At 36.5% G+C, this 23,602-nt stretch overlaps 1 protein-coding gene across 1 annotated transcript; it reads right to left on the bottom strand.

Annotated features, from left to right (window-relative positions):
* Nucleotides 1-1,195: 1,195 nt before the first annotated feature.
* Nucleotides 1,196-22,519, bottom strand: LOC115233528 (dynein beta chain, ciliary). Its single transcript, XM_029804010.1, has 35 exons — nucleotides 22,282-22,519; nucleotides 21,784-22,016; nucleotides 21,424-21,689; nucleotides 20,829-21,235; nucleotides 20,005-20,429; nucleotides 19,688-19,929; nucleotides 19,201-19,468; nucleotides 18,543-19,086; nucleotides 18,058-18,375; nucleotides 17,277-17,631; nucleotides 16,751-17,022; nucleotides 16,155-16,535; nucleotides 15,738-15,886; nucleotides 14,429-14,674; nucleotides 13,688-14,216; nucleotides 13,031-13,595; nucleotides 10,545-12,938; nucleotides 8,814-9,175; nucleotides 8,103-8,579; nucleotides 7,669-7,929; nucleotides 7,256-7,609; nucleotides 6,884-7,146; nucleotides 6,485-6,781; nucleotides 6,172-6,341; nucleotides 5,794-6,097; nucleotides 5,264-5,733; nucleotides 4,283-4,837; nucleotides 3,914-4,214; nucleotides 3,395-3,676; nucleotides 2,969-3,270; nucleotides 2,675-2,802; nucleotides 2,375-2,589; nucleotides 1,956-2,312; nucleotides 1,726-1,874; nucleotides 1,196-1,585 (listed from the first exon to the last, which is right to left on the bottom strand). Exons 1-35 carry the CDS (start codon nucleotides 22,517-22,519, stop codon nucleotides 1,291-1,293), a joined length of 13,374 nt encoding a protein of 4,457 aa, XP_029659870.1. The 3' UTR covers nucleotides 1,196-1,290.
* Nucleotides 22,520-23,602: the final 1,083 nt, after the last annotated feature.

Below are 23,602 nucleotides of genomic sequence, written 5' to 3'. Positions count from 1 at the left end.
TAACAGAAATTTTTTTCCAACTTGCCTTATCGTGTAAATTTTGATTGCTTTACAAATTAGTAAAAAAATTGAGAACAAAAAAAGGCAAGTATATGTATTTTTCGCGATTTCGGATATTCTCTTTATATATTTAATAAACTTTTCATTCAATGAGAGAACTACTTCAAAGACATAAATTGAAGCGAGCAAAAATTTAATTTATTTTCCTAATGCAATATAATTTTGATATCGCGCGATGATACAAAAACCTTTGTGTTCTCTACGCTATGTGACGGATATGTGTCTCGTATCTTTTTTTCTCTCGGGAATCGGCACTAAATTAAATTGACCGACACTTTGTAGCTAGATAGGCATCGGCTTTTGTTTACTTCGGGATACGGATATTGATCTCCAACGTCTTCAGGGAGGACTCCCATTTCGACGAATGACGGATAATTTCTTCTTCTTCTTCTCTGTTGCGGAAAACTGAACGCCGATTCGTGAAACGGGCCGGATATACTCCTTGGAGACCTCGCGTCGTTTTTCCTCCTACGTTTTATTAACTCTCGGTCGATTAGTCGACCTCGAAGTACCCCACCTTCGATCGACTATTTGAGATTTGCTGTCGAATCGTTCTCTTCTTTATACGCTATAATTGCGGATCTGTTTCGTGCATTAACTGTATCATTTTGAGATTGTAAGGAACAAATTTATATTAATTTTATATATAAAAGTGATAATATCTAAACGGTTATTTTGTATGTGAAATACATTATACTAGTTTTAACAGAGATATTTTTTTTATTTTAATCGAAATGAAAATACATAGATTGTTCTTCCGATAGAGCCTGGTTTCATTTAATTCTAAAGTGTTTGAGTATTATATTAATCTAATCAACTTTTTTATATTAGCTTAATAGGGGCAATAATTTCATATATTCTCTATACTTATTATATTATTAGATTTATAAAATATATATAATCTAATTGCAAATATTAACCATATTTTTCTTTTCAAAATTATAATAATCAGGATTAATCGAGAATAAATATTAAAAATAAATAATGCAATTATATATTAATTTCAATTAATATTTTTACGGTCAATTATTTGAAAAATTATATAACAGAGAAAAGTTTAAAATATCATCTTATTTATATAGCGAAAATTAAATGCAAAAATATTCAACAGAGAAATGGTTAATAATATATCTTATTTACGATCAGGTACAACTACGCAGTCAACTTGTTTGTGTAGTTCAAGCAATTATTCTATTAGCCAATTGTTAAACTAACAACGATTATTTTCTTTTATGTTTGCAACAGAAGAGCAACACCGGCCAACGTCCATTTGGCCGGCTTATCTTTGGTTTTCAAATTGAACGTCCACACATATGTTGGGCCTCGCATGCGTGTCTTGTATACCGGACACTCGTGCATGTTCCTCAAATCCTGTTTGTCCTGCGTGATCGCGCGTACATTAATCACGGGCATCGCTGGATATAATTCCTTAGGCCTGGAGTCGACGATGATTCCTGTTTGGACGTCCCATCGGGCGCCTTCCATAAATATTCCGTGGACGTAGGCCCCGTCCCTCGGAGCCGACCTAACACGAACGAATCGGGAAGGAAGTCACTCCTCAGCTCGATGTACGACGAATTAAGTTAACGACTGATAACTATTCTGCCCTCGCGAGCGCGCGTATCGCGAAACTTCAACTTCCGTCTAATTATCTTTCCTACTCACGTGAACTCCTCCTTGTTCTTCTTGGTCACGTCGCACTGAAGGCACATTTTATCGAGTGGTAACTCGTGCCTTCTCGCCGTCGATTGCATGATGGCTGTGAGTAACGATTGAGGATTAAAAAAGCCGGCAAGCCACACGGATGCCGGTAACTAGAAAAAGATGAATTTTTTGCATGTTAGCACTATTCTGGGACTGCGAATTATCGTCTTTCTCTGTCTCTATATACACACAACGAAATCCGTAGACCATGTCTCCAGCTCTCTGATTCTCAGTAGCAGATCGACGAACCAAGCGGTTAGTCCCAACAAGGACGGATAAGCCCTGCTGGCCCACACCGGCGGAACTTGATCGAAGAATAGCGCGTTCTCCAAATCTTCCATGTCTGATGTTATGGTAAGTTCGCCCTTGAGACCCAAATCCAGCTCGCGCAACGATCGTTTAATCTCGGTCGTCAAGAAATTCATTCTCTCGCATTCTTGAAACGCAACGATCACGTAAGGTGTTCGCTCCTCTACCTTTCCCATTATTTCCGTCATATTAAATTCCTCGGGTAATTTCTCTATTATCTCGTCCAATACTTGTTTCACCTGCGAAATAAAACAACGAGAGAATCATTTATTTTATCAAATTTTTAAACGAATATATTAACCTTCTCCTCTCTGGTAACGGTTTGTCCTCCCGAGCTACCAGCATCTCGAGGTTGCATTTCAAAGACTGTTTTGAATAAATTCTCAGCTGTCATCGTCAGAAAACCAATTTCCGCATTCGGATGTAATCCGTATAAGTACGGAGATTCCGGCGGTATAGCTTCGTCGATATACGTATGATAACCGACTAAATCTGTATTAGGAGGTGCGGGAAAACCTTGAAATATAAGATAACAATGATATTCACAGAAAACATTGAGTTTCATTTAATATCGTAACGATTGATTCGCGCATTGGTTTACCTGGCGCCAGTTGCAGTTCTCCATCGATCAAATCAGGCTGCATTAATTCTTCAAGATAAGATACGCAAAGTCTTCTGTCCCAGTCATCTGTTATATGGCCACCGTACATAATTTCTCCGAAAAGATACCTTTTTGAAGATGCACATTACTAATTTTTTTTCCATATTTTGAGAGAATAACTTTATTTTTAATAAAATTATATTTTTATATATAATTGCGAGCAATATTTAATCAATTTTGCATAATTTTTTTACATTTATTCTTGATTTTTATTAATAATGTGATTATATTAACCTTAAATCTTCCCAAGGCACTTTCGGACTTGCTTCCAAATAATTGTACAGCACACTGACACTGATGTTTAGATCTCCTACATTGAAGGGATATATTTTATTCCAACCCTGGGGTCCGAATTTACGACGCTCCGCGACGACAGCGTGGAAGTAACACAAAGAGAATAAAATCGCTTTGAACTCAGCTTCTTTAGAACACATTTCTAAAGTTTCTTGAGTAAAATTGTCGAGAGCTTTATGCAAATTAGCTTGCATACCAGTAGGTGGTTCATTTGTAATTTTAATTGACGATTCCAAAATACCCTAAAAATTGTTATAATAAGGAACATGCATCTATTAAAATAAAATATATATTAGGAATAGATTGTTAAGCAATTTATGGATCTGTTTAAATTACATATAATTTAACATTGCGAAATATTCTTACTTGAGGTATTATATGGCCGGCTGGCGTACTAGCCGGTTCTGCGCTCATAAACATTCTATAATCGGGATGAGATCCTTCCGCGGCTATTTCCAATTTCTTTTCCAACAGCGGAAGCCATTTTTTTACTAAATGTATATTTTGCAGCACTACCCAGTGACCATTTTTAGCTGCTATGTCTATAGCTTGCTCGGCCACAGTTTCTTGTCCTTGACCAAGGGACACGTTATGGAAGTTTTGATTATCCGATGTAAAGCCAAGACGTCGACCCAAGTCTTCCACATCCTAATATTCCGAGATATTATATTTTTTGTGTCTCATTATATCTTTGTTTTTTAGTATTTTATGAAATGCATTTCTTAATATAATATAATATTTATTATATTGATTTTACTGTATTGTATTTAAATTGTATTTTTAAAAGTTTTTAAATATATACACACACGTAAAATTATTGATAGCTTTGCTTTAAGAAATGTTATTCACATAAAACAGCGATAAGAAAAAATATTACATGATCACCTTTAACGGGTTAACTCCGGGCGATAGAATAAAGAAAATAGGAGTACTTGGGCTAGTTTCTTCAAAAGATTTTGCAAATTCCACCGTTCTCGCCTCAATGTATTTCGGACCAAGCTTTTCCTCGATAAATGCAGCGATGGCATACGTCATTCTGTCTGGTCTCAAAGCTCTCAGCATGCATAGACGTTGTATAGCCGTTTTATTTTTCCATTCTTGAGGAAACTTTTCACGCTCCGGGCATTCGCACTCTACGAACTTTTTCCAACGTTTGGCGGAACTCTCAATGTCCCGATCCAGATTCCTTCAAAGGAGGAAGACAGTGAGAAAGTAAAGCGCGACTATGGGATAACAGTTTCCCATCTTGCGTACCGAAACTCTTCCCTCGTAGCGAGGCTTCTTATGCCACCCCAGCTAGTATTGGTGAGAAAATCTACGGGCGAGGTGACGTGTGGTGTTATAGGAAATCTTAGGAGAAAGTCCAGTTCGCTGGCTGTAACTTCGTTTCTTGCCAATAAAATTTGGAATGCCATTTGCGAGGCAAAGATAAGCTTGTCGCACTCGAAAAGTCCTCTGCTAGTGTACATGAAAACTGAATATGTAATGCATTCTATTAGATTCTGCACTCTTCCAGTAACATCGGACGCGGGATCGGCCTTCAAGATTGCTTTCTGGAAGACGACACTGAACGCCTTCAACGAAAATTGATAGATAGGATTAATAGTATTCAGGTCATTCAAAATAAAGTATAATAATGAAGCCCTTGCTGCTGCAGGTCGATATAATTCTCGAGCTGCGTCGATCTCTCGACTGGTACCGCGAGCCTCTGTAACCTTGGACTCAATCTCCGCGGCAGTACGCTTTGTGGTCTCCAAATTCTCGACGAGAGATGTATCTCCGAGAACATTGCTGCCAGCTGATGATAATCTACGACAATGATAACATAAACAATTAAAATTAATTGTTATATATATCGTAATATATATTAACATATTATATATATCGTAATAATTGTTATATATATTTTTAAATATTGACAAATAAACTCTCTTTTTCTTTTCCAATAGACGAACAAATATTATCATCTACAAATAATTATAAAATAAAATAAAATATGTTGTTATTACATTTATCAGTATTTAAAATATTACTGTGTCACATTTACATATATGGTGATACATTATAATTATTTTTAGAACTATGTTTATAACTATTTTTTCACATGGCAAATAAGACCTATATAATTTAAAAATTTTTTAAATATAATTTATCGTATCTTGTATCTTACTTACATTTTAAATAATTTGTAAATTTCTTAATTATGTTTAAATAAATGACGAAACTAATTTATACCTTGAGAGAAGTGAATCCTCGAGACTATTGAGAGTAATCTTAAAATCATTCTGTTGCCTGGTAAGTTCCGCCTTCAGTTCTTCCAGATCTGGTCTCTCCGCCTTAACTACTTCCGCAAGCAATTGATCTTCCAAACCATCCCTCGTTACCGTGAAATTAATCAGCGTGGTTTGCGCCTGCATTTCCGGCTTGTAATGGGGATTAGCCAACTTTGTGTGCAGCAGCAATCTGAACATGGAATTGTATTCCACCTCTTTATCGCCAATCTTAATGGCTCGACCCTTCTTAATTAAATTTCGGCCAAGTAGAGGATCCAGAACAGGATCTACAGTCTCTCCGATATTCTCCAACAGGACTGTAGATCCATTCGCCAAGGATAACTCGATCACGTCCAAGTAACCACGTTGACCTAATCTAATTACTTTCAGCTCGTCTCCGTATTTTTCTTTAATCCATTTTATACCTTGAAGCTGTAAAATTTTTTTTTATTAGATTGCATTTATCTTTAGATAGTTTTTTGATACATATACCTGCGGATCTATCATCAGCGGCCAACGATCGGAGTTTGTCAATATTGTAGCATTCTCTGTCGACATTCGATCGTTCGGCAAACCCTCGTTATTCCATTTGGCGATCTGCGTGTCGTCCGTTAGCAGCGAGAGAGGATCCAGGCCTTCGGTAATTGGGACCGTTGGTTCGATGCTGCGTATAAAAGGTAACCATTGCTTGTTTAGTAAATCCTGCCGGAATTGTTTTGTAAAACAGCCGACGTAGGATATGAAAGCCGTCACCAGCAGTACATCGCCGGGTAGCGTCGACGCTTGCTGCATAAAACTAAAAATGTTTAAATGTTGACATGACATGTTAATACGACATAATGAGATGAAATATATGCTCTAAAATCTCACTTGGCTACCGAATCAGCCCAACGAACGTTCTCAGATGCCAGACCACCGACTAATCTATTCGCTAATGCGATTGTTGAATTAGTAGCATCGGCTTCCTGTTGACATTTTAATTTCTCAGCCGTTGCTTGCTCAAAGTCCGCCGTTAACTTTGCCAGCTGTTCTTCCAAAGACTAAGAAAATCGATTATTTAGATTATTATAACAGCGGAAAATTTCACGCATGAAACATAAACAGATACATTTGCAAATTTTTTTATAACGCTTTGAAACGAATATTAGAAAATTTGAACAGTTTTTCGTTGTCGTTCACTTACAGCCACTTTTCGCTTGATACCACTAAGTTTATCCTGAGCCGCGGCTAATTCTGCATTTGCATGCGCGAGCGCCTTTCGTTTCGGTTCTACGTCGCAAAAGACTTCGTAAAATTTGATAATATTGATCACCCAGGCGCATAAGCCTGCTGCGGCGGCTGATTTGGACCTTACGAACTCAGGCTCGAATTCGGAATCCTTGAGATACGGTTGTATTGCTTTAATCACTTCAGGATGTATATTCTCTTTGTCATAATTAATCAAGGCATCCAGGAAACTATCTACTTTTGCCATCACAATCTTTATAGAAAAAATGAAAAATGTAACTTTAATATTTATTATTTTGACGAAACACGACGAGAGAGAAATTCTCTCGAATCGTTCCAGTCGATTTAATAATACCTTGGCAGCTTTCCAACTTCTATCCTTAGGTACTTTGCCAGCTGGTGCCAAAAGGACCATGACTGCTGCAGTGACGTTCGTTACAGCGCCAGGAGGCGAGCCGAATGATTTTAATTCCGTTAAATTTGCCTTGTTCAAGGTATTCAGAGCTTCTTGCGCAGCCAGCAAAGCAGGCTCGGCCTTCATTAAATCCGCCTCGCAGTCTTTTTGCTTCTTCGAAACTTCATCGGCTATTACGGCCACTTTGGATTCTTCCTCATCCGCTAAATAAAATATAATCTTTTTTGGATTAAATATAATTTATTTTGCCAAATATAAAATATATATGTTTAAAGAATCATATATTTCATTATAATATTAATAATATCGAACCTAGTGCTTTTTCTTTTTGGACTTTCTCCGTCTCGACACCAACTATAGCAATTAGAGCATCCGCAGCCTCGTTCTTCTGCTGCAATTCTATTTCTTGTACGGCCAACTTCTTTTTCAACTCATCCACTTGTACAGCCGTTGATCTCAATTTATCTAAGCCGTTTTCCAGTCTGGCCACTCTAGCACGTAGTTCAGAGGCTTTTGTTTTTAACAATCTACTATATAAACTTATTTGTTCCAGAAAAGATTTTGGAGTCGTGTAATTGTAACGGCGTTCACTACTCAAATAATGACGACTGGCTATATTTACACTGGTGTGTGCATGAGCCATAAAATATATATGTATATATGTATGTATATGTATGTAATATGTGCATACTGTTTTTCCCCGTAATAATTAAACATTTACCTATAAGTTTCTGGCAATTCTTCCAGTTCCTGTAGGAATCTTTTCGATACAGACATTAATGCCTCCTGAGGCCATTCATGAAACCAATTGATCATCGTGCAATTTATGATTGCCGGAAATTTTCTGGATCTGACTCGCAAGGTAGAACCGACCGGAGAAAAACATAATACTATTCTGAGCTGTCGGCGAACGCGGTCGATGAAGAACTTCCAACAATTTTCACGTGTGTCCAACATACCTGCCCCTTTCACTTCATTACGAACTCCTGTGTAATTTTTTTAATATAAAATATATTTAGATTTTGATATATTTGTATTTGCCATATATTTGATAGATACTAAAAATATTTTTATAGAAATATATTGTGTGTGTGTGTTAGATTTATTTTGTATTTTAATATCTAACTTTTTAATTAGGATTGTTTTTAATACAGCAAACCTGCTATTATATTCTCCACCTCGTCCTCGGCAAATAAATCGGGAACCTCTCCCGATGCGAGCATATCGTTGATAAGTACTAAGAATTGCTCATTCGGTACTTGTGCGTCTGTCATTAAGAACATAATGCCGATATTCTTCAAACCTGCTTTTGAGTACAGGGCAGCGAGTTCCAATTTCAGATCGGTTATGCCATAGCCCTTTTTCAGTTGAATTTGGAAAACCTCCAATGAACTTATAAAAGCTGCTAATCGTGAAAGACTCTGTTTGCCTGAACCACCCACACCCACTAAGAGCGCACTGCCTCTGGGTGACTCTAAAATTCTATTTACGCGACATACGTGCATCATGGCATCCTCGAAAAGCACCAGATTTATAGCTGCCACTAAATCATTGTAACTGACCATTGCTTCAGACAACAGCCGATGTAAAGTCATCCAATCTTTAATAGCCATATATTTTGGCTCTCCGACACCTCCTAAATATCGTGTAATTTTTTTATTAATATCCGAAAAATTACATATTTTTATTTTATGTAATTTTATATTTTTATTTTATTAACAATTATACATTTTCATATAATTTTTTTTAATACAAAAATGTAAATATTTATTCTTATTATATATCTTATTATATCTCGAAAAATTAAAGTCAGATATTATTAATTTTCCAAAAATCTTAACAAATAAAATTTGCAAATTTGACAAGTTACCTGCAAAATGGCAATAAATGTTGGGTTTTTCCAGAATTGCGCCTTCGTCCACTTCCTCCACATTCTTTTTCAAAATATCGAGTTGTAGTTTCAAAAAACTTTCAATATCTTTTTCATCCGTTAATTTGTCTCCATAGACACGTTGAGTCTCGTGCATCCAAAGCCTAATTAAATCCACCGAAGATGGCAAGCATTCATTACCACTAAACAGTAAACCTTGAAAACAGTTGGAAAGTTCGCGAAGATTAAAGATATAATGAAACTTTACGGCTGTTGGCAGAAACATCTGACTGCAGCGGTGATGCAGTTGGATGCTGGCTTGCACGATATTTGGACATAATTCGGTGACATTTAAAGGAAACCTAAGTAATATTATTATTATTAATTAATATTATAATTAATATTATTACGTAGCAAATGATCATTTTTTAGAGTTGCAATATTATTCGGTAAACTTCTATAGTATTGCAAATATTATATATTTGATATATAAAGAATTTTTTATTACTTATTTTCACTTATTTATTGTTTATTACCTATGCTCTACATTTGCTAAATGTTGCGACAGAATGGAGGAATATATAGTTGTCAAAGAGTCTGTGTTCGGAAAACTAACGGCAAATACAGCAAAGTGCCTCTGCAATCTTGGATTAATCGTAAATGATCCAGCGGTCGGATTCATGCAGCTGACATACTGACAATTGTGGATGTCCTTCAAAGTTAATTTTGTACGATCGTACCAATGACCGTAATCTAAATGCTGTCTAATTAACGTGTGAGGCTGGACAGTGCCGTACGGATCCACTTCCGGCATATTCATATCATCGATGAAATAAACTAGAGTTTTACTTCCCGGCGGACCATAATTCCTGCCTGCTTTCTTCTCCAATGATTTCTCGAGGATCTTCTGCAGCATCTCGGACGAGGTGTAGAAATTAAACGGCACATTGGAAACCGCGTAATTTTCAGAAAGCTGTAAAAGTTTCTCGGCGACTAGGACGGTCTTGCCACAGCCAGCCGTACCGACCAACATTATAGGATGCTTCTCCGGCATCAACAGATCTAGAAAATATCTTATTCGAATAGATTCTGACGTGTAAACTAAAACAGCTTGTAAAGGTATCTCCGTATCCAGCTCGAACTTTGGAAGACGGTCCGTCCAGGGAACGAAACTCTTCGTCTCATTGTCAATGTAATAATCAATGGCAATAAATGTTGGGTTTTTCCAGAATTGCGCCTTCGTCCACTTCCTCCACATTCTTTTTCAAAATATCGAGTTGTAGTTTCAAAAAACTTTCAATATCTTTTTCATCCGTTAATTTGTCTCCATAGACACGTTGAGTCTCGTGCATCCAAAGCCTAATTAAATCCACCGAAGATGGCAAGCATTCATTACCACTAAACAGTAAACCTTGAAAACAGTTGGAAAGTTCGCGAAGATTAAAGATATAATGAAACTTTACGGCTGTTGGCAGAAACATCTGACTGCAGCGGTGATGCAGTTGGATGCTGGCTTGCACGATATTTGGACATAATTCGGTGACATTTAAAGGAAACCTAAGTAATATTATTATTATTAATTAATATTATAATTAATATTATTACGTAGCAAATGATCATTTTTTAGAGTTGCAATATTATTCGGTAAACTTCTATAGTATTGCAAATATTATATATTTGATATATAAAGAATTTTTTATTACTTATTTTCACTTATTTATTGTTTATTACCTATGCTCTACATTTGCTAAATGTTGCGACAGAATGGAGGAATATATAGTTGTCAAAGAGTCTGTGTTCGGAAAACTAACGGCAAATACAGCAAAGTGCCTCTGCAATCTTGGATTAATCGTAAATGATCCAGCGGTCGGATTCATGCAGCTGACATACTGACAATTGTGGATGTCCTTCAAAGTTAATTTTGTACGATCGTACCAATGACCGTAATCTAAATGCTGTCTAATTAACGTGTGAGGCTGGACAGTGCCGTACGGATCCACTTCCGGCATATTCATATCATCGATGAAATAAACTAGAGTTTTACTTCCCGGCGGACCATAATTCCTGCCTGCTTTCTTCTCCAATGATTTCTCGAGGATCTTCTGCAGCATCTCGGACGAGGTGTAGAAATTAAACGGCACATTGGAAACCGCGTAATTTTCAGAAAGCTGTAAAAGTTTCTCGGCGACTAGGACGGTCTTGCCACAGCCAGCCGTACCGACCAACATTATAGGATGCTTCTCCGGCATCAACAGATCTAGAAAATATCTTATTCGAATAGATTCTGACGTGTAAACTAAAACAGCTTGTAAAGGTATCTCCGTATCCAGCTCGAACTTTGGAAGACGGTCCGTCCAGGGAACGAAACTCTTCGTCTCATTGTCAATGTAATAATCAAATACCGTGCCTTGTGACGGAAATTTCACCTGTTTAAATTCATTGACCCACCACTTAGTAAACTCTACTCGATAATCCATAGTTTGATCCTGAAACATGGAGGAGCCAAAGGCCCAAACAGCGGCGAACACGAAATAAAGTTCGTAGTGGTCTTTGTAGAAATCACTGGTCGTCAGCTCCGGTTTCAGAAGACAATGAAGCAGATGACATAACATTTCGACGTGCGCCATGTCGGCTATGGGCGTTATTTTTTTAAATCTAGTTCTCAAAGTCTCGAGACAGGGAGGAATGTATTTATCGAAGAGCATGACCAGATTCGATTTTTCGTTCGGTAGTGGCCGCTTCTCGACCCAACTCGTCACGTATGGATTCCATCCTAAATCCTGTGGATTTATGTACAAAATACCGGCTCGAGAGACCGTGGCGGGTGTGGCGGTTCTCAAATTCGAGATTTCGAAGAGTAATCTCATGGCTGGCGTTAGCGCGATTCGCTCGTTGCTAGCCAACGTCAGAACTTTATTGTCATCCATAACGGTATTCAGAGACTCAATCCACATCGGATCGATGTCGCCGTCCAGAACGATCCATTTCGGATTCTCGCCTCCAAGATTAGCCTGTTCTCGCATGATAACCGAGAAAAGACCGTCTTTCCATTCTCGCGTTGCTGGATTGATGATGCCGAAGAGCTCGTCATTTGTCACTGCCTTGGGATTGAGATCGTTATATACCGGCCTTCTCTTCATATTATGATAAGTCTTGAATAACGTCTTCCAAACTTGAGTTTTTCCGGAACCAGCTATACCTACGATAAAGACGGAGTGTCTTACTTCTAACAACTCCTCGAGTTGCACGACTTTGAGGATAAAACCGTCTTCCGGTTGCAGACTCAGATCGGCAGCCGCTTGTTTAACCATCTTCTCGAACTCAACATCTCTCTTTCTGGGAACGTCCAATGCTGGAAATAAATCTGCTATTAATCCCATGAAGACTGGTAGATCATCCGATACCACTTTAGGAATATTGAAGTCTCTCAGAGCTCTCATTAATACTTCTTCTTCCGGTCTGCCGGGATCGCCTCTCTTCAAGCTACCAGCGACTACCAAGACCGATTTTATTGCTCTCAATCCCCAGTCATAGTGATCTTGCTTAGACAACAATTCTTTACACAACGTGTATAAAGTGATGAACTTTCTTGCAAGTACTCTGGCATCCTGAAATCCCTCCGCTACTAGCATAATCTCGCATATCAGTTCGAAATCGGGCACCACCATAGCGCAAGGACGAAAAAGTGCTTTCAAGTTCTCCGGCAATTCCGTACGGCCGGCATAACCGGGATTCATGGTGATGAATATACCGACGGTTGGCTCAAGAGCTATCGTCTCGCCCATGAAGTTGAATGTTTCCTTCTTGTCTCTGATGGCATCCTGTATCGACTTTACTTGCACGGCGACCACCGAGAGCACTTCGACGGTGATTCTGTTAAATTCATCGAAGCAACCCCACGCGCCAGTTTGCGCTAATCCCTTGTATATGTTACCGCAAGACTTGTAATCCATCTGCTCGGAACAATTGAATACGTAGACCATTATACCGAGTGCTCGGCCTAAATCTTTTGTGGTTTCGGTTTTTCCAGTCCCGGCTGGTCCAGCCGGACCGCCGCCCATAATGAGATGCAGAGATTGCGTCAAAGTTATGTAGCATCTGTCTGTTAACGGCGTTATGACCAATCTGCAGATAAACACAAGCAATATTATTTATTATTCAACATATAAACATTTATCGAATAAATAAGTATTAAAGGAAACACGATGAGCTCTAACCTGGGAGTATTACCCAGATATTCGTGAGAATATTTGAATTGCGCGTCGCAAATATTTGCGAAGCAATCCTTTTTCTTCTCGTCCCATCTGTGCCGCAGCTGACTCTGCCATTGAAAAGCCTGCGAACTTTCGACCTTTGATTGCACCAGTTTTGTCACAACGTCTCTTGAATGCACATCGATTGTACAGATTGTCATGACCTTCTGTCTCTCCTGCTTGGTCAGTTCACCTATCAACAGCGTGATCAAAGTGCTCAGCTGCGAGATTTGTTTCTTGAGATAATCCTTGATAGAATTATCGTAGCCTTCCTCGAAACGTGCGAACGCTATATTGACCTCGGTGGTCCACCAGATTTGCGTTCCGCAGAGAGATACCTGAGCAGGATAATCAAACAGCCATTGCTCACGTGGTTTCTCTTCGTATGTCACTACCGCTTCGCTAAAATAATGTCGGATTGATACGCGCATAGCACTCTGAAGACGATTCAACCAGGCTTCCACGGGTCCGTCGCAAATCATCTCGCAGTTTGCGAATTCCACGTATTCACCGTCTTTAGCAAACATGCCTTAAAGATGTGAAAAGAAGTTAAATGTTATATATTATTTAATGTGTAATTAATAATTTATATATATGTATATATATAACTTAATTGTTTACCTAAAACGCGTTTTAATGAAGTGTTTTTATCATCAAAATTCAGACGCGCCATAGAATCAAATAACTTTGTCAAGTGTTTCGCCACTATTTCCGGTTGGTTTCCGTTTGAGAGTATATCTAGCAAATCGCTAGAAGAGACGAAGTAGAATCGGGGGAAAGCGAGCCGTTTCGTTTCTAAATATTCCGCCAAGGCTTTCTCACATAATACGAGTTCTTTTTGCAAAACGTCTAGGGCGGATACAAGACCGTCCTTATTCGTCGCCTCGACGACATTCGGCGTTTTCGCCATCTCCTCCGTCATTTCCTTAAATTCCTTGTCGATGCGATTGAATCGCTCAGCATCCACCGGCAACTGCCGTTGGATATCTTCGGACGACATGAAAATGCTCTCGAGATGCATCCAGGTGCGTTGAACTTCGAACCATACTGTCGTCACCTGATCGGCAATGCTCAATTTCTTCTGCCATGATGACACTTCTTCCAAAAAATGCGCGATAAATTTCGAGGTAATCAGATTTTGTAATTGTACCTGCGATTCAAAATAAAGTGATCTTTAAATATCAGAAAAATGATATTTCTATTATATGTTTCAGCAAAGTATTTTAATAAGATATGTTTAAAAAGATACTAGCTTTAAAGTTAAGTATTAAATAATTAAATAATTAATAATTGGCTTTATTATAATTTTATTTTTTATGGTGATATCTTAAGCGAGAATACAAATCATCTTCATTATCTAACCTGATTTTCTTCTAGAGTTTCGATCAATTCTTCGCTAGCTCTTATTAAAGTAGCTCCTGTCCGAGCATGAACTTCTCGCTCGAATTCCATTTTCGACCATGTAACATTTAACTCTTTCATGTATTTCTCCATAGACATTTCTTTAACAGCCTTGTCAACGATATTTTTAACTTCATCTTCGCATTCATGGAGATTCAGCTCGAGCAGATCGGCTAGAGTCGTTGATTCGTCCATTACGAAACGAACCTATATATAAGAAAATCATCTGACGAAATAGATATATTTTTACGATAAAAAGCAGAACTATGTTGTCTCGTTTCCTTTAGCTCATACAATAATCTAGAATGGCGTAGAAAGTTGCTAAATATAATGATATGAAATTCATATGTGATGTCTTGTATTTTTTTAAAAGCAGATTTATTAAAAAAATTGTACAGTGATTTATACAATGAATGAATATGAAGAATTGATAGATAATGAAAGAGAATAATGCCACAAACTATAAATAGGTGTATTATTTGAGTGTATAGTTTAATGCTAAGTGTATGTTGTGACTATTCTCGGTCTTACCCTATCATTAAATGTGAAATTTAAAATACAATGTTTAAATCTAAACTAGCATTAAATAGACACATTTAGCGCTAAATAAGCTTATGAATAAGTCTTGTGAATAATTAAAACTTTATTAGCCATGTCGCATACTATTATTTCAGAGCCATGCTTATACATATATAAGATATTTTATAATAATATATAAATATATCGGATAAAAAAATGCGATGCATAACAGTGTGCATTTATGAAAAACTAAAAAATATGATACATAACAGTGTGCATTTATAAAAGAAGAAACGCATACATTGAAAGATCAATTTCATGCTGAAACTGATTTTATCAAAATTAAAAAAATTAAAATTTTACTTTTACTTAAAAATATGATATAAATATAGAGAGTTTATAAAAATGCGCGTATATACAGCAGACTTACGGTCATTTCTGGAGTCATGTTGCCCAATTTCTGTAACATCGATAGCGTATATACAGCGGTGCAACTAAGTCTAGTACTGACGTGATTACACATGTGATTCGCATTATGGGATTTTTATATACAATTTCGCAGAAAGGGAATTTCATTTAAAGCGAATATCAGGTAACAATCGAACCATTGATCAGAATATGAAAAATTAACTGAGATAACTATATAAATTCGTATTTTTCAGCTAACGACATTAAATATGTTCCCTAGTTTGCATGAGTTTGTATTGTAAGAAAATGGATGATACATCCGCTCTGCGATTTCCAGCGATACCTTAGTACTATTCATCAGCTGTCGCCAATGTCTTTCTCGAATAGCTGGATTTTGCAACTCTCCCACGGCGCGCAATGACGTAAGCATGTTCTTTACTGTCGCTTCCAACGATACATATGTATCCCATGGCCTCATTTCTTTGTCCAGCGCTACTAGACGAAATATAACCGGTGAGTAAATAATTAAAATTGTTTCGGTATCATCTTTTTCCAAAAATAAAATCACACGCAAGGAGATTTTGCAGATAAGTATGTAAAACAAACTTATACTTTGTGCGTATAAATGAAGTTGCATAAGAATAAAGAAAATAATGCAAGAAGAAAATGGCAATATATTTTACAAAAATATATTCAGAACATAAAACTGTGCTATTCGCTAAAATCCTTCGAGACCGTAGACAATTTCTTAGCTACTAACCACGTATCTCCTTCGCAAACTTCTTGCACTCGATGTCCATATTCTCCACGTCAATTTTCCTCCAGGGTGTCGTCTTCCAACCCTCGATACTACTCTGCACTATATTTACATAATCCCAGAGCTGCTTAAGCATTTTCAGCTCTCTCCTACACTGTCTCAGCTGTTTAAATTCGGGTACCATTACTTCGAACAACGAGGCGGACTCTTGTATATCCTTCATTTGACGTTCCAACATGAGAATCTCCTTGTGCGCCTCATCTAATAACTCATACGGATTCTTGCAGTCGTACTTGAAGAACGTGTATCGGCGAAATGCCTCTCGATACTGATTTATTGTAATGTCAAATGCGGAAATTCGACCACGAATTCTTGATACTTCACCTAATTTGATATGTTATTACTGCATTTAATTAAAAATATTGAACACATTACTACATATATCAATTTCAAAAAATATTTAAATATATATTTAATATTTATTATTATTTATTGGTTACATATTGATTTTTATCTACATTTATAATTAAATAAAATGATAAATTGATAGAAATATCGTCAACTTAATAATGTCATCGTAAACATGTTATTCTACCAACCTGCCTGTAATGGTGCAACTTGCTGTTTCACCATAAGAGCGAGTTTTTTCGTGTTTGCCCATTGCTGCGGCAACTCTTGCAGCAGTACGTTTACCTCTTCGGGTATATCTTGATCGTAGAACTTGAGCAATTCAATGGTTTCCTCTAACGGATGGAACATCTCATCCGTAGTTGGCTGACGTTCTTTTACTTGTAATAGGTAGCCCATTACACTGACCAAAGCAGCGTAATCACCTGGTTGTACTTGTTGTAACAATCCCTCGTCCGCTAGTCTAGAAATTGGATAAAATACATTTATAAAGATAAAATATTCAGTAAAAAATTATTATACATATACAGACTTTATATAAGTTAAAATAATATATTTTAGAAAAATATATATATATATATTATATTAGAAATGTATGTGTGTGAGAGATAGAGAGAGAGAGATTTTATTTCAAAAATTTTGCGATATTTAAATTACTATTACATAACAAATTATACATAAAAAAATCGTGATGTTAAATATTTTATGCAAATATACCTTATAAACGTTCCCAAATCTGAGAGGCTGCTTGTTACACGATCGACCAAATGTTTTTTGAACATGCTCGACCACTTGCACACGGTGTTCAGTACCGACTGTCTGAAGGGTTTTAGATCTACTCTGAACCAGCCGCAAAATACTTTGGACAGATCCATCTCCTCGATCTCGAGATAGAGTCCCTCGTAAAGGTCGATTTGTTCGCGGAATTGCTCCATTTTCGGCGGTGACTTTGTCGGACCTTTGGGGTCCTGGGCCGCCACCATGTCCATTTCCTCCGCTGACAATTGTCGGCTGTACTCGAGGAATTGTTGCATCACAACATCCCTATCATCCAGCCATAGATAAGCGTAGCCTAATCAAAGCGTTAGATCGTTACATTGAGATGAAAACAATAATATAATAGAGTATTTAAGGATTTACAATTTTTAGAGAGCATATTTCGATTCATTTGCTATATTATTATATAATGATAATGTTTAATTTAATTATTATAACTCATTGATAATGATGTATTTTGCATGTATGTTTTAATATGTATTTTAAAATAAAAGTTTTTAAAAAATACTTCTATTTTTTGCACTTATTAAAAAAATGAGAATCAATTATTGAATTTAAATTTAAATTATTATATATAAACTAGACTNNAATTTATATATATATATATATATAATACTTGTATTATGAAGCTATTATTTATATTGACTAAAAATTATCGCGTAATGTAAAATTTATTTAGAGCCTAATGTAATATTAGTATTTATGAGAGAGAAAATCATACCTTCGAAATTACTACAGAAATCTGTAGCTTCTTCTACAGCAGTAGCTATACTTGTTAATATTTCATCTTTCATTCCCTTGATATCAGCATCGCATGCCAGTTCTTCAGCGTATCCTACAGAATTACTTTTTAATCGCGATATCAAGCCGGCCATACCAGTAATATCATTTAATACGCCAATAATCAGCTGATCGAATCCATCCGGATCATCGGGCTCCAGTGATGGCACATAATACAGATCTGGTTCTCTGAGCTCCAATTTTGCTTCAAGTAATGGTTCGCATTCACCGATTGGATCCATACTTTCTGCTAAATAACCTAAGCACGATAAAGAGATGTCTAATACAAACTTTATTAATTTTTTTATAATTGTATATATATTGTCGCATAAATTAAAAATTGTTTAATAATTAAGCAAGAAACTTTAATTAAATTTTCCATGCTATTGAATATAACTTTTTCTTAATTTTAGGATGGATATTAACCTAGAGAGCATCCAACTGCTTTTCGAAGAGACTCGATCACGATATCGTCAATGTATTTCACATACTCCTGCCAAACTTCCTGTCCGATCTCGCTAATTTGAAAAAGCGATTCATTTTCCTTTAATATCGAGTGTATTTGCTCGGCCGCTTTTGTGATTTCCGCATAACGTTTCAATACTTTTTCCGAACGATCTTCTAGGGCGAGCAGCGTGTCCTTACGACGATCCTTTCGTTCTATGAGGGGCGTCTTCGTCCAAGGTTCCAAAATGTTTCTGATCTTCTCCATGTTCGATTGGGCGGTCTTCATGCGTTTCCACAGTCCTTCCACGAGATCGCCCAATTCTGTTATATATTCCAAAAGCCCGTCTGATCTCCAGCATAATTCGTTCTGTCCGCGAGATATCAAGGAGTCAATACGCGTCACTTCCAACTCGATTAGGTCAAATTCTACTCGCTTGGTGGTTTTACGTATGTTGTTGTATGAATCGACTGTGCTACTTAGCATCGTGCGAAATTTCCTGAACGTCTCTGCACTTTCAGATACCTGACAAAATGAATAATTTAATGTATAATAGTAGCACAACAAAATTGCGTAACATAAATATTTTTTAAATGTAAAAATATTCAGGTAAAACACGTGTTTCAGATTATGTTATACCTTAATTGCTTCTTGGGGAATATCAGACCGTGACATCTGTTTTAAGTAATTTACTTCTTTTAATACAGCGAGAAGATAGGGATCGAAATTTAGCAATAAAATGTCATTGTTCTCTCTACAAACTAGATGACGATTAAGTCCAACATCAACAGTTTGCGGTACCGTTTGCGCCCATTCAATGAAAAGATCGTCTTCCTTATCAGCGAATATTTTTATCAGTCTTTCGTAACGTACTATTATATTCTTACCTTCGTCGCCATGCATGATGCTATACACGAAATAAGTTATAAATATGTTTATTATATGTATAACATGATATTTATTATATGTTTATCAAGAAATTATCAGAAATATACATATTTTATTTTTATCTTCGATAAATTTCAAATAATTTTCTTTATATAAAATCGTTAACAAAACAATATTTAAAATAGAGTAAAAAGAAAATGGAATCTGAAGAAAAAAATTGATGCATTTTAATACGTACGGATACGACATGGCTTTAAACGATTGTATAGGCAAATCGATGCGCTGTCTCAACATGCTGGTGAACGTTAAGGCAGCGGCCAAAGGCGGCAGATCAATCAGAGTATCTCTGGTACCGCGATTAAATAATACTTCCACCACCGAAAGTTCCATATTCAAAAGTTCGAGGATTCTAGCATATCGATTAGTGAATTGCTTTCGTATGACAGGACGCTCCAGAACCGACCCGGCGATATTTATCAACTGAAAGATAAAAGTAAGCATTTGTTGCATCTTGATTTAAGAAGTATGTACTGAAAAAAAAAGAATAAATTATACCTTGAAAACGCTTTCAAGATTGCCACAATCGTCGAAAGCTTGACATAGAATCGACGCCAATTTGCTGTCAAGATCAGTGATGGACTCTGCAAACTTGGTGCAATCGACGACAAAAGACTCGTCGTCTGGCTCGAGAACATCGCTGGCTCTCACGGTAAAGGAAACGAAAAGCTGCTGGAATTCTTTAAACACACTTATGATTCTGGCGCTCAAGGATCGTCCGAGAATGCCGCCTATTTCAATCTTCTCTAACTTGGAAAATTCGAGAACGGTATCGAAGAGCCACTCGATATCCGCCAACCGTTTCAGGAAAGCGTCGAGACGAGTAAAGACGGCGGTCGAATTAAATGTCCAAGGTGGTGCTTCTGGTTTCAAGCCAGGCATGTGTTTTCTCAATTCGAATTGTCTTTTGAATTCTTCCAAGACTCCTGATTGAAAAAAAATTTTAAGTGAAAGAATTTTTTTGAATTTTAAGTGAAATTAGAGATTAAAAGTAAATTAGAATATGTGATATATTCTTTGTGTCATTTCTGCTTGATATTATATATTTATTCAAGAGGTTCTTATTATTTTTAATTAACAATCTCTCATAACAAAAGCCATATTGTATTAATGTCATGTCTATTATTAACAAACTAAATTGATGATTAATTGCGACCAATCTGCGTTTTGCAAATCTAACGCAACGCGAAAGATGAATTATTCAATAGTCATAAAATGATATAATTAATGAAAACATAATCAATGAAAAATTATTAATGACAACATAATTATATTGCCAATAATAATTTTTTAGTAGATCGAAATAAATATTGATATTTTGCCTCTTGATATTTTAACGCGTTGGAGAGCTTCGTCGACGTCGCTTTGAAATATCGATGTCGGATCGAGAAATCGACGTGCTTCTTGTATCAACAAATTGCAAATCTGCCGAAGAATGATGATAAGCTTGCTAGAACTCTGATAACTCTTGCATTTCGCCCATCCTAATCCGAGCGAATGTATCAATGTTGCCATCAGCGGTTTAGCCTCAGCAAAGTCAATCTCCTCTACAGATTTGAAACACTTCGCTAAAGGCGTCAAGTACAACGATATCTCTTTCGCCTCAGCTAATGAAGAAACGACGTTATCGAACAATGTACGGAAGCAGGGAAAGTATGCGCTGTCGGTTTTCTCGAGAATTGTCGCCATCTTTTTCACACGGTCCTCTTGCAGTTGATCATAGATGTATCTATAAAAAAATATATATGATCATAGATAAATATTCTTACAGAATATATGTATTGTGTGAAAAGAAGGAAAACGTGCATATTCGATAATTTAATAATTTTAAGTAAAGATACTGTTTTATTAAAAATATGTATATATATTACATTATCTATTTTATTATTTATTAATTTAATTATATAATTCAAATACCTCAAATTCGCCAATCTAGTAGACCAATATTCCAGCTCGATATTGGGCGTCGGATTTTGACCATTTTCGAACGCGACACTAGATTCATGAGTAACCACGTCATTTACTAAGTAAGCCCACTTTATCACGACACCCTCTATAGCACTTTTCAGATACAAATCGACTGCCTGTGGACCCTCTGCGGAAACCAATCTCTCGACCTCCGTCACCTTTTCGAGGCCCGCTGGCATCGGTAACACCGTTCTTCCGTTCACTTGACCTTTCACCTATGTGCATTCGAGCGTAATAAATATCATTACATATATGTCCCATTAAATGTTTTATCAGGACAAAAAATTTAAATAGTGATTGCTTTATTACCTGGTACAACGTACCGCGAAGAGCGTGTACGTGCTTACAAATGTCTTGAATTGCTATTTCCGGCAAATCTTTATGGTTTTCAGGCTTAGTGAGAAGAGGAGCGAATATATTATCGACTAACGTAGCCAATTGATCGACAATGCGATGCGATAGATCTCCCATGATTAACATGGTCGAACATCCTTCCTTGTCTTTTGGTAGCGGCGCTTGCTTTACTTTAACAGCGTAAACTCCTGCATTGATGATATAAACTTTTCTATATATTTTTCTATTTAATAGCAAATATCTTCGTGATATTTATAGTAACTCAATACTGAATAGTTATCGATAACATTGTTCTACTTGTAGCATTATATTACAATGAAAATATTATTTAAAAAAGTAGCTTTTTTACAAAAACAAGCTCTTATATAAAATAAATGAAATTCTTATTTATCATGGGAATATGTCAAAATGTTTCAGATTTTTTACAACAAATTACAATAATGGTGAACTCACCTTTCGTTCTCTGATACGGTATGGGAAAATTTGACGATGCCACCAATTGTGTGTTCGATGTTAGAACGACGAAAAGAGCGACTGGTAACGGCTTGTCCAAAAAATCTAGCACCACATTTCGGTATTCTTCTGTCAGTAATAATCTTCCCCATTTCTCTGGTTTTAATTTCAAACTTTTCTGCACAAAGCTTCCGATGTATTCGAGTCGAAAGTCGGGCGGTGCATCCGGAGTAGTCATTTCTACACAATATCAAAAAATGTACTATCTTTTTCAACACAAAACAAGAAGATTTAAATTTTGCAATTCCCTTTTTAGCAAATAATACTTGTTTAGAAAAAAGTGCGTTATGCATAGAATGTATTTTTTATCTTATATATTTTTATATATCTATTTGCCACATTTACATTTATCAATTATAATTATAATAAAGGCAACTAACTAAGTTATTTAAATTTCATTGCAATTATTTAAGAATAATTTTCCAGTCGCGCGATATCAGAACTTGAAAGACGAATGATCGACCAACTCCACATCGAGGATTTAGAAAGCGACGGTTTTCGTGAGCTTTTTACAAGGAGAGACTATAAATGCGAAATTCTGCTGACGCCGCAGTATTATATTCGTTAAATGGTTGTCGTGCAAGCGGGTCAGGAAACCAGGTACGGACTGAACCAGCGAAAACCAGCTTGGTATTGGACGATCGTGTCTCCCGAGTTGAAGCTTGCTCGATTGTTAGCCCCCTATTGTCACGGGACGCACGGAATATGCTGAAAACAACTGACATTGCACGCGATATCTATCTTCCGCGCAGCGGCAGGTACGATCTCATTCTTCCCAAGTTTCTTCAGGCTCGCACAGCCGAGTCTTCCGTTCGCTAGCGTGACGTTTTACTTCGATTTCTTCTATTTGCAATTTTGCAACAACGAGGATTTTTGCCACTTGTGAGTTTCGTAATACAAATATTAACACCTTGTAACACGATGTTTGTCATAAAATTCACATAACACACGCTGTTCATCGCACTTGGCAAAACCTTATGTGAATGTTAAATTTGTTTTAATGCGATTTTTACATTTATCGAAAAATTCTTTTATTCTTTTATGTACGGATATCGTGCGAGACTTGCATATTTTTATAAGATACAATCATGTTTCAACTATAATAGTAAAATACAAATTATTGATTGTATATATACTATATTGTAGAAAGATATATATAATTCGCGTGGTTTTTTTACGAACTTTCCAAGGAGATTGCAGAGGATTGATAAAAAGAATAGGGGACAAACTTATCTTTTACAAAGTTTTTTTTTTCGAAGTT

This window comes from Formica exsecta, unplaced genomic scaffold, assembly GCF_003651465.1.
Source record: "Formica exsecta isolate Colony F162 unplaced genomic scaffold, ASM365146v1 scaffold176, whole genome shotgun sequence".
Classification (NCBI taxonomy): Eukaryota; Metazoa; Arthropoda; class Insecta; order Hymenoptera; family Formicidae; genus Formica; species Formica exsecta.
The sequence above is the reverse complement of the archived record's forward strand: the minus strand, read 5'-3'. Positions and strand labels throughout refer to the sequence as shown.

Excerpts from the sequence above, each read along its gene's own strand:
- LOC115233528 (XM_029804010.1), bottom strand. The coding sequence starts at position 22,519 with ATGACTACTCCGGATGCACCGCCCGACTTTCGACTCGAATACATCGGA. Across the intron at positions 6,782-6,883 it reads GAAGTTGGAAAGCTGCCAAG|ATTGTGATGGCAAAAGTAGA; the intron begins GTATTATTAAAT and ends TTTTCTATAAAG. Across the intron at positions 5,734-5,793 it reads CGCTGATGATAGATCCGCAG|CTTCAAGGTATAAAATGGAT; the intron begins GTATATGTATCA and ends AAAATTTTACAG.